The 12,108-nt window shown below is 47.4% G+C and overlaps 1 protein-coding gene across 1 annotated transcript; it reads left to right on the forward strand.

The window, feature by feature from the left end:
- Window positions 1-3,308: 3,308 nt before the first annotated feature.
- On the forward strand, window positions 3,309-5,977 carry LOC123065942 (transcription factor DUO1-like). Its single transcript, XM_044489127.1, has 3 exons — window positions 3,309-3,658; window positions 3,762-3,888; window positions 5,195-5,977. The coding sequence occupies exons 1-3, from the start codon at window positions 3,309-3,311 to the stop codon at window positions 5,954-5,956; spliced, it is 1,239 nt and encodes a 412-aa protein (XP_044345062.1). The 3' UTR covers window positions 5,957-5,977.
- Window positions 5,978-12,108: the final 6,131 nt, after the last annotated feature.

Genomic DNA, 12,108 nt, shown 5'->3' on the forward strand with positions numbered 1-12,108 from the left:
AAGTGGATGACTGGTTTCAAGGGTTGAAAGCAAAGAGACATCCACCTCCAGAGGAGAAGGTAGATCCGGTGAAAGGGAAGCGCACTCTGGCTGCCCTGACAAAACCACCCAAGTCTCCGCCGAAAGGCAACTATGAGCGCATTATTGGAAAGGCATTTGCCGAAGCGGAGAGGTCGGGAAGTACTAAAAGTGATCAAAGGATGAAAGAACAACGAGCTGGGAAACAAATTGCCCAGCTCGGCGAACAAGCGAAGCAATCGTGCCCCCCGCTCAAGGTGCCTGCTACCGACATCGTCGATCCGAGGATGGTGCCCGGTTATGGCAATCCTGCAAATTACCTGCCCGACGATGTACATTATGATATCATGGAGGTGCAGATACAAAGATACGAGTACGGGAAGCCTGTCGTCAAAGATGAAAGTTCTCTATCAACGATGATGCGAAGATTGCATGATTGGTACATGAAAACCTGCAAAGAGTCTGAGGGGAGGAATACTTTGTATATGAGAGTTAAAAAGGAGCATGACCTCCTTGGAATTGAACTGTTGCCTATTCCATTTGAGGAGTTCTGTCAGTTTTTCAATCAATTGGCCATCGACAAAGCAACGGTCACCTCCTACTGTCTGTAAGTAGTACTACTTCCGTCATTAAGTCTCTCTATATAACTCAGCCCTTTCATTTGCATGTATTTATAATTATCCTCACTATATTATGCAGATTGAAGATCGCCGAATTGAAGAAAAGACAAGTGGGAGATATTGGGTTCATTAACACGTATCTCATAGATGCAACTGAGGTTCAATATCGTGCCCAAGAAACCGAGGCCAACTTGCTACGATCGTTGGAAATAAATGAACACAAAGATATACTCTTTCCTTACAACTTCAAGTGAGTGTTACTGTCTTGTGGCATATTCGGTTTCCTTATTAGTCCAGGTTATAGTAATGTAATATTGATGAGTTATGCATGTGTGCGCAGCTACCACTATATTCTCCTAGAGATTAAGCTTGAGAAGGGAGTAGTAACTGTCTTAGACTCCAAGCGAAAAGATCCCAAGGAGTATGCGGACATGACTGAAATGCTCGAGAAGTAAGTTAAATCGATCATTATCCACCATATCAGCAACTTAATTTGTTCATTTCTGATATCAAGTAATTGTTTTCTTTGTATGGCAGGGCTTGGAGAAAATTCACCAAAAAAGCTCCGGGACTACCGAAGAAGCTGCAATTTAGGCACCCGAAAGTAAGTACTATATAGTAGCATATTCCAGGCATCTCCTAGTGATTCAAGCGCTAGTTTCATCAATACCATTTAGCATGCTTGCTAATTATCAGTTTGATTGACCTCTATTTCTTGTAAAGTGGTTGTGGCAGGAACAAGGGAATGATTTCTGTGGATACTACATTTGCGAGTCCATCCGCCACACGACCTGTGAGCGGGGCTACTCCGACAAACAATATGAAGTGCGTAAATAACAATATTCACAATTTTATTTTATTACCATCATTTGTGTTGAGTTTCATTCATTCATATATATATATATATATGTATTGACCCCCTTCTTAAAATTAGATGTTTCGGATGCGGGATGAACTCCTAGCACCAGATCGCATGCGAGCAATTCAAGAGGAATTGGCGGCATTCTTTCTTGACCACGTGATCGCTGAAGACGGAGAATACTATGTGGACCACGCGTCCGTATTTTAGGAGATTATATATTTGTAAAAGATAATTATTGTATATATGTAGCCGGTAGTGTCGGATAGATATACGAGAACTTGTTTGTTCGACCAATCTCTCGGAGAAGGAGAGGTGGTCGATATCACTTCTCTCTGTATGCATATATGTTCATGACGATCTTCTGTTTGCTTACTAGCTAGCTAGCGTGTCTAGCTAGTCCTCTCTATACGTATGTATGTATGGTACGTAGCGTCGACCAAGTACGGACAAAAGAGAGGACACTTTTCTCTATTAATTAGCTAGCTATAGCACAATATATGAAACACCTAAATTAACCCTCCAAAACCCCCCAATCCCCCCCCCTCTTTCAAAAAAAAACAAAAACCACAGCCACATAAACACTGACGCGTGGATGACTATTGGTCCCGGTTGGTGCCACCAACCGGGACCAAAGGCCCTCCTGCCTGGGCTCAGGGGACAGGCCACGTGGAGGCCCTTCTGTCCCGGTTCTGGATTGAACCGGGACTAAAGGGGGGAGGCATTAGTACCGACCCTTTAGTCCCGGTTCACCAACCGGGACTAAAGGCCCTTACCAACCGGGACAATAGGCCCTTTTTCTACTAGTGTGGATATATAATCGATAAGATCAGTGCCACTTTTGCATGCACCTTTACTAAAAATCTTAGCAAAATATCCATTTGTGGTATTGGATGCTTATAATACAAATTTTGTGTGGTAAAGATTTATCACTTATTTTTAATTAACTACTACGAAATATATAAACTTGTGTTTCTGGAATAGATTAAAAAACGACTGAAATAATTATTTGTTTTGAGTGTTTCCAAAATTGATTGAATCGGTCTGAAAATAATTAAAACTTTTACATGCACACTAAATATTGATTAAATAGACATTGATTGAAATTGTACGTAAATAATTATTTGTATCAAATGAGCTTGACTAATGCCTATGGCACTGTACCACTAAGAATGCAAATGAAAATGAGCTAATATCTGTGGAATATTAATTGTAAGCCAATGTATTAATTTTTAAGATCGAATTCCACTCGAAGAAGCAATCTCAAATTGACAAAAAAAAAGAATTCCACAGGAAAAAGTTTTCATTGGGATCTTACTGCAAGAGCCATTTATGCGCATATGGACATACCTATATTTGGAAGTTTGTATGGAGCAGCGCCTCGCTGTCAGCTGTAACAAACTCGTCATCCAAACTGGCCCTTGCTTGCTCGAGTGAGATGTAACCGATAGCCCGGGCCCACTGCGCAACAACTGACTCCTGAGAAACTTGGTACGCTTGGTCTACATGGGCGACAGAGACAGAGATGGGATCCAAGGGCCGATCTTCGCTGTTCCGGTGAGCCGCTGTGGAATATGTGTACTTTGAACGTCATATTTTATGAAGGTTTCCCACCGTCGGATGAAAGTGGGCCCGGAAATTAAAGGCTGAGGCGGCACTTCCTCCTCTATATTATGCGGGTCCCTGGATCTTCGTCTCGACAGCGACTTGCCTTCTCCCCTGTGTCAGACACTTCCTCTCTCTCGCTCGATTCCTCCGAAATTCCATCCCCTTCGCAGCTCCCCCCTTGCTTCCGACCTCCGGCCGAGTGGATGGCGTCGTTGTGTGACATGTTTTTGAGCCAGGAGCTGGCGGCGGCCGCGGCCATGTCGGCGGACGCGTACGGGAGGTTCGAAAGGTACAGTATGAGCTCTGCCCATGGTTTTCCCCAGTACCAGCAAGCTGGTAACGCTCCGACCGGATTCCCCGACACGGGATTTCTCGTTTCCGGCTTCGGCAAGCCTCCCACCATCTTCATCATGCCGGCGGGGACCCACGCGGCCGCTGGTTATGGCGCTGAGGCCGTCCCGGTGGAGATCCCCGTGGTCCGGCGACAGACACCTGCCTCCAGGAACGCCAGGGCGACGCCGTTCAGAGGACCGTGGACGGAGGAAGAGGACGAGTACGTGAAACCTCTGAATCTGATTTGTTTTTTGAGCAGATTGATCTCGCGGCATGCATGTTGTTCTCCTTTAATTGATCAATGTGCTTTCTTTTGTTTGCAGACTTCTCAGGAGATTGGTAGATGAGCATGGAGAGCACAAGTGGGCGACCATTTCAAAGCACCTCCCGGGACGGATCGGCAAGCAGTGCCGTGAGCGATGGACAAATCACGTGCGCCCCGGCATCAAGGTGATGCATCATCGCAGCTTATAGTCTTGATTTGATTCTAATTAGCCGAAATCTTCCATGGATCTATATGATTCGGAAGTCTAAATTGTTTTAGGTTAGTTTTTACTGGAGTACGTTCGAAGCATGCTGAACTTTTGGTCGTACAATTCGGAAGTGGGTATTAAGTGAGGAATGAATAGTTCGCCATGCTGCATGCCTTTATTTTAATCATTATTAATTGCGCCAATTTTATCAAGGCCACTAATTTTTCGCATGAGTAATTCTGTCCGTGGCTCTTGGGAAGAGATTTGGGGGAGACAATGGCCAAACATTAGTTCTACATCATTTATTTTTGTAGAATTGCAGATGCACAAGCGTCTGAAAATCCGCAAGTTTCAGTGGACTACTTTGAGAGGCAGAAGGGGCATATTAGGAATTTCAGGATCCAATTAAAAGTGGGGTGGTGGGGTGGGGGGGGGGGGGGCTCCCATACTTTCTAGAGTCGTCGTCGGGTTGTGGGTGCGATGGCTGATGAATCGGACGTGAGTCATGACGTCAATGGTGGTACACCATATTTTATGTGTGTTATGATTGGTCGGGTGTGCCGGTTGATGCACTTCATATGGCGGTCCTCCGGATATAGTTTAGCGGCGTGGTGGCCAGTGGCGGAGACAGGGGGACCAGCAGGGGCCCTTGCCCCCCCCCCCCCCCCCCCCCCCCCCCCCTAACACTACTGATTTGAGTCTAGTATTAGTGTAAACTTTGATGTTTTTGCTGCTAAAATGATGTATTTTCATGAACTGGCCCTCTCTAACAAGACTTAACAATACTTGGCCCTCCTTATTCGAATTTCCTGGCTCCGACGCTGGTGGTGGCCGATTGTCTTTGTTTTCGACATATTTTCCTTCTAATTAACCAAGCATTATACATGCTTTTAGCACAGTTTTCCTTGTAGACATGACCAATTCATCTCCACCATATGAATTGCTGGAGGGCCTTGTCCTCTCAAGACGTTCGGAAAAAGCCACTCAATTTGTAGTGAATACTTGTCGCTCTTTCCTGATGCTATTAGAGTTTCAGCCAGGCTATTCCAGCCTAGCCAGGCTTCAGATGTCTGTATATATCATTGGGCTTTGTTGCGAGGATTCAGCGATGCAATTTATTTGTACAAAATAAGGCGCCTTTAAAAAACTGCCACGTCGATCAGCAGCATGTCTGATCCAATATACTATCACTATTTCCAGTACGATATTCAATTAAATTACACTTGATTCTGCCAATCATCTGGAGGCATGCACTAACTTTGCTTCACATAATCACATTCCAGAAGGACCACATCTGGACTGAGGCGGACGACATACTGCTGATCGACGCGCACAAGATCCACGGAAACCGTTGGTCGACGATCGCGAGGTGCCTCCCCGGCCGGTCGGAGAACGCCATCAAGAACCACTGGAACGCGACAAAGCGGAGCCTCAAGTCGAAGCGCCGGCTAAAGAAGAAGACAAGCCAACAAGCCGCCCCGGGGCAGTTCACCCTCCTCGAGGAGTACATCCGCGACAAAACGATGGCTGACGAGAACGTGGCGCCACCGTCTCCGTCGTCCGGCCTCGGGTATGACGGCCAGGTTTTTCCAAATGCCGCTGCAATGCTGGCCGTCTCCACCCCACCGGGGATGGGTCAGTACCTCCACCCAGCCGACGCGGCCGGGTCATCGTCCCAAGCAGGGATGATGAACCTGAGAGCGCCCTTGCCGGACCTCAACGCCGCCTACAGCGGCGAGATGCTGGAGCGATACTACTACCCGGCCTCCTTCCCGACCTACAGCAACAACAACCTGCTGCACCATGGACCAGAGCCTGCATTTCCTCAGATGTTTAGTGCCCAGGCACGCATGCTTGCTGCATGCACGAACCTGAAATTGTTCCCGCTCCCTCAGTACCTCGGTGGCGGCTACTACGGCGGCGAGACGGGCAGCAGTAGCGCCGGTGGCAGCAGTGATCAGGACGAAGACGTGGTCCAGATGGCCTCGAGGGAGTTCCAGACGTCCGATGACGAGACCACACTGGACCTCACTGGTTTCAACTGACACGATCCGTCCACCGGATCGATCCAGTACCCTTTCCATTGATTTTAGTTTGTCGTTTTTACCTTTCCGAACATTTTAGTTTGTCCTTCGTTTTCGTTAAATCAGCTGCTGTGTTGTATACTGTTGCCCGAAGAACACTACACTTGTGTGTTTGTGCGGCGTGGCATGCATGTATCTTTAATTTCCGCATTCTGAATACTTTGTAAAAGTAACTTTTACCAAAACAATTTGTTGGAGAAACTTTGTTGTACCTGTGTTGTTTGTACGGAGATAGCGATTCAGCATATGTACTTCTGTTTCCGATATTATACTCCATCAACAGTGTTGTGTGTTGCGCAACGCACGAAGGGTGCGCGGCTTTGGTCACGTGTCAGGGCCTTGAGTTCTGCTCGCGGGGAAGGAGAGAACAGAGAAGATAGAGTCGGTTATCTGGCTGCGCGCCACCACTGGTTGTATGCTCTCTCCCCTGGCAATTTGACTTTGTCTGCATGCTCCTCTACGCCTGCAAGCTCCTTCCGGAAAAATAAGAGAAATTAATATTTATTTATTTATTAATACCATTGCATATAGAGAACTGATTGTAATGATGGTCATCACGCAAACATATTTTAAAAGAAAAAGACAGTAGTATTAGGGAAACTTGAGAAATTTCTTCGAAATGTCTTCAAGATCCGAAGCCAAACGCCTAAACCGTTGGCGCACCAAGCACGATAGTCATCATCAATGCTTTCATGCATGCACTATGCCCAAAAGAATTGAACCCTGCTCTCAGTTGCGATTGAGCCCTTCTCTCATGGAGATACTCGTGGGCTTCCTGCGATCAACAACTCGCTCGTCACGCTTCTACCCAAAAAGTTTGGTGTCACCCGCAAAAAAAGAAGAAGAAATGTTTGGTGTCGTGGATTTACAGGACTTTCAGCCAATTTGCTTGATCCATGGGTCGGCGCGCATCATCGTGAAGGCACTCACGAATCCGGTTGTGCTGGAGCTGCCTCTCCTCATCGAATCCCACCATAGCGCGTCCGTCAGGGGCCGTGCACTTCATGGTCGTGCAAGCTACTGCCCGTGGGCTACATGCCATTTGCATGACGACATGCTTGATCAAGCTTCACATACAAAAAGCTTTTGCCCAAGGTTCTTGTCAGGATATGTTTTGATCCGAGGTGGGTCTCGTGGATCAGTGGATTACTATCAACATAAACTACATGGATTTTGGTCAACGACATCCCTGGGCACAAGTTACACAATGGTCAGGCCGAGTCTTCGGCAAGGAGATTCCCTCTCGCCGTTGCTCTTCTTATTAGTGATGGAAGGCCTCGAGCAGTTGCCCAAGTTCGCGGCGACTCACAGATTGCTGGCACCTTTGGCAAGGAGGGGATTATCCCATCGGTTATCGTTCTTCACAAATGATGTGATGATATTTCTAAAGTCAGAGCCTAGTGATGTCGACGTTTGCGCGACAATCCTGCATGACTTTGGTGTTGCTTTAGGTTTGCGAATTAACCCAGCAAAGTGTAACGCTATCCATATTTGTTGCTCTAAAGATCGGGTGGGCTTACTCCGCGATGGGATGGGATGTAAAGTGGAGAATTATCCTATAAAATATCTGGGTCTACCATTGACGATCAAGAAACCATACGACGCACAATTTCAGGAGATCGTCGACGGGGATCGCTAGGAAGTTGCCAAATTGGTGTGCCTCCACGCTCGACAAGGCCGACCGCCTAACCCTCGTGCAGGCAGTTCTATGTGCAATGTCTATCCATGTTCTATGTGCAGTTCTATGTGCAAAGTAACTTTTACCAAAACAATTTGTTGGAGAATCTTTGTTGTACCTGTGTTGTTTGTACAGAGATAGAGATTCAGCATATGTACTTCTGTTTCCGATATTATACTCCAGCGACCACTATTATGTGTTGCGCAACGCACGAAGGGTGCGCGGCTTTGGTCACGTGCCAGAGCCTTCAGTTCTGCTCGCGGGGAAGGAGAGAACAGAGAAGATAGAGTCGCTTGTCTGGCTGCGCGCCACCACTGTTGGAAATATGCCCTAGAGGCAATAATAAAATGATTATTATTATATTTCCTTGTTCATGATAATTGTCTGTTATTCATGCTATAATTGTATTGACCGGAAACCGCAATACATGTGTGAATACATAGACCACAACATGTCCCTAGTGAGTCTCGAGCTGACTTGCTCGTTGATCAACAGATGGTCATGGTTTCCTGACCATGGACATTGGATGTCATTGATAACAGGATCACATCATTAGGAGAATGATGTGATGGACAAGACCCAATACTAAGCAAAGCACAAGATCGTGTAGTTCGTTTGCTAAAGCTTTTCTAATGTCAAGTATCATTTCCTTAGACCATGAGATTATGCAACTCCCGGATACCGTATGAATGCTTTAGGTGTACCAGACGTCATAACGTAACTGGATGGCTATAAAGGTGCACTACAGGTATCTCCGAAAGTGTCTGTTGGGTTGGCACGAATCAAGACTGGGATTTGTCACTCCGTATGACGGAGAGGTATCTCTGGGCCCACTCGGTAATGCATCATCATAATGAGCTCAATGCCACACCCAATGTGCGATACTATCCTAAAGAGACTCGAAAGTCCCACCAAGGATAGAACCGCATATTGAAACACTTTTGCAAGGTGGATGTTATTACATCAACATTACATAGTAAATGGGGATACATACAAAAGGCATACAATGCCACATGAATACAACATCACAATACATAAGTGCATCACCCGACTACGGATGAAACACAAACAGAAACTCAAACGACATCCACCCTGCTAGCCCAGGCTGCCGACCTGGAACCTATCCCCTGATCGACGAAGAAGCAGAAGAGAACTCCAAAACAAGCGAACATCGCTCTCGCGTCAAGATCATCGCATAACCTGTACCTGCAACTGTTATTGTAGTAATCTGTGAGCCACGAGGACTCAGCAATCCCATTACCATGGGTATCAAGACTAGCAAAGCTTAAAGGGAAAGGAAGGGGTAAAGTGGTGAGGTTGCAGCAGCGACTAAGCATATATGTTGGCTAACATACGCAAATAAGAGCGAGAAGAGAGCAAATGAAACGGTCGTCAAGCTAGCAATGATCAAGAAGTGATCCTGAGCTCCTACTTACGTCAAACATAACCCAAAAACCGTGTTCACTTCCCGGACTCCACCGAAAAGAGACCATCACGGCTACACACGCGGTTGATGCGTTTTAATTCGGATCTGGTGTCAAGTTATCTACAACCGGACATTAGCAAATTCCCATCTGCCCATAACCGCGGGCACGGCTTTCGAAAGTTTAAACCCTGCAGGGGTCTCCCAACTTAGCCCATGATAAGCTCTCGCGATCAACAAAGGATATACCTTCTCCCAGGAAGACTCGATCAGACTCGGAATCCCGGTTTACAAGACATTTCGACAATGGTAAAACAAGACCAGCAAAGCCGCCCGATGTGCCGACAAATCCCGATAGGAGCTGCACATATCTCGTTTATCCGGAACCGACGTAATCCAAGTTGCCAAGGAATGGTCCCGCACGGTGCTCTAGTTTGGACCAACACTCAGAGGAGCACTGGCCCGGGGGGGGGGGGGTAAATAAAGATGACCCTCGGGCTCCGAAAACCCAAGGGAAAAAGGGCTAGGTGAGGCAAATGGTAAAACCAAGGTTGTTGCTGGAGGAGTTTTATTCAAAGCGAACTGTCAAGGGGGTCCCATAAATCACCCAACCGCGTAAGGAACGCAAAATCCGGGAACATAACACCGGTATGACGGAAACTAGGGCGGCAAGAGTGGAACAAAACACCAGGCATAAGGCCGAGTCTTCCACCCTTTACCAAGTATATAGATGCATTAATTAAAATAAGAGATATTGCGATATCCCAACATAATCCTATCCATCATGGAGCAATCTTCAACTTCACCTGCAACTAACAATGCTATAAGAGGGGCTGAGCAAAGCGGTAACATAGCCAAGCAACGGTTTGCTAGGAAGGGTAAAAAAGGTTAGGGGCTGACATGGCAATTTGGGAGGCTTGAGGAACAAGTGATAGGTAGCGCAACAAAGCGATAGAACAAAGCAGCTAGCATAGCAATGATAGTAGTGAGATCAAGGGTAGCGGTCATCTTGCCTGAAATCCTACTAGGAAGAAGAACGAGTCCATGAAGAAGATGAACGGACGTAGTCGAACAAATCCTCACAATCGCAACATTACCAGAACTAAAAAGCAACACCGGAAAGAAACCAACAACATGTTAAATGCACAAGGATAAACTTGGCATGATGCACAAACAAGTATGATGCATGTCCGGTTTAATGAGGCATGTCATGGCAAAGTGCAACAAACAATACTACAAGTTAAGTGGAGCTCAATATGCAACGAGTTGCATATTGCCGAAACACCACATCAAATATTTAGTTCTCTCTTGTTTATGTACCCAACAATACTAAATGTTGTTAAACATGGAAATAGGTGAAGCATAAATAAACTAACTATTTAGGCAAGTTTAAATGAGGCCGGAACAACAAACAACAATTCCGAAAAATCCCCATATGCAAATTATGAATTTGGTACTGTTCTGCCCTAAACCATATTTTAGAGTTGTTAAACATGCAAAACAATGCCACCAAGTTAATCTATGCATCTTCACCCCATTTACATATAAAGTTTATTTAAAACCGAGTTACGGTTATTTAGTTATGAAATAAATCATGTTAACATGGCATTTATGCAATATTAAACAAACAACAAGTTTAAACATTTTTAACATAGATGAAAGTTGCATATTATGAAACTAGATGAAAAACTAAGCATTTTGCATATATAAGTTGTTTTAATCCGATGCATGGTTTGTGAGATTTTAAATGCATGAACATGAGGGTTTTTCTGCAAATCTGTCATCTCTGGAAAATTAGACAAATTCACAGACGGAGAAGAAAAAAAAATGCTATCGGGCAGATACTGGAGCTACAGGAACTGGGCGGCTCACCAAGGGCCAAGGCCCAGTCGATGCAGAGGCTGGAGGAGGCCGGCTGGCTTAGGTTGGGCCTTGGAGGCTTGGCTGGAGGTGATCGAGGCCTCATGGTCCACGCGTGCGCGGTCAACGCACGCGGTCGAGCGCTCGTTCCCGAGCTGTTGCTCGATGCAGCACGAAGTAGAGGCGGGGAGCAGAGGCAACGATGGCAGCTTGGCGCGGGCTGGGCTCTGGCGGCGCTGCTGGCGAACTGGGGACGCCAGGACCCAAAGCAGAGGAGCGGGCGCAACTCTGGCGGTGGGGCTCGCCGGCGATGACGAGGCCTGGCGGCGCAAGCGCGGGGAGGCGAGGGCGGCTGCTCGAGTAGAGGAGGGGTCAACGCGCGCAGTGCGCCTCCTCGTTCGATGCAGGGGAAGCAGGGCGACGACGAGAGAGGAACCGGGCGGAGGCATCCCGATCCGACGGCTGGGAGACAGCAGCAGCGGGTGTGGACGGGGAGGCCGCGGCTTGCGGCGTGCAGAGCTCCGGTGCTTGCACCATGGCATCGAACGGGAGGCCGCAAGTGCAAGGGGAGGCTTGGAGCACCAGATCCGACGCAGGGGAATGGGAGGAGGCCAGGTTAGTCGTTGGAGGCGGCATTCAACGATTTGGCTGCAGAGGGGAGCTTCACGGGGCGCCATGGTTGGTCCCTAGAGAGAGAGAGAACAGAGAGAGAGAGATGAGGACAGAGTAAGGAAGAAAGGAGAAGGGAGCAGGGGCAACCTGGAGATGGAGGGTGTCGGGAAGAGGAGAAGCTCTGCTCCGACGAGCTGGGTGTCGGTGGCATGGCGGACGGCAAAAGCTGGTCTCGGGAGGAGCTTGGGTATGAGCAGGGGACGCGACCTGGCCTGCGGGTGGCACGAGGCCGAGGGGCTTGAGGGGTTGGTCAAGCGGGGCTGTGGTGGTTGGCTCGCTGGGGAAAACGAGAGTGAGAGGATTTTTGGATCGGGAGGGGATCCCGAGGAAGGGGAGACAAGAGGAGTGGCGGCGACGGAATGAGGAGGATGGGACAAGCTGCCTAATTTCTAGGGTTGGATCATGTGTATATATAGCAGGTGGATTTGGCTAGGGACTATCTCGTCCCTCCGATCGTGATCGGACGGTCGAGAAAATAAA

The sequence above is a fragment of the Triticum aestivum genome, chromosome 3B (assembly GCF_018294505.1).
Source record: "Triticum aestivum cultivar Chinese Spring chromosome 3B, IWGSC CS RefSeq v2.1, whole genome shotgun sequence".
Classification (NCBI taxonomy): Eukaryota; Viridiplantae; Streptophyta; class Magnoliopsida; order Poales; family Poaceae; genus Triticum; species Triticum aestivum.

Bases quoted from the DNA above. Each gene is read 5' to 3' on its own strand.
- LOC123065942 (XM_044489127.1), top strand. From the start codon at position 3,309: ATGGCGTCGTTGTGTGACATGTTTTTGAGCCAGGAGCTGGCGGCGGCC. The intron at 3,659-3,761 runs GTACGTGAAACC...TTTTGTTTGCAG, and splicing joins TGGACGGAGGAAGAGGACGA to ACTTCTCAGGAGATTGGTAG. The intron at 3,889-5,194 runs GTGATGCATCAT...ATCACATTCCAG, and splicing joins ACGTGCGCCCCGGCATCAAG to AAGGACCACATCTGGACTGA.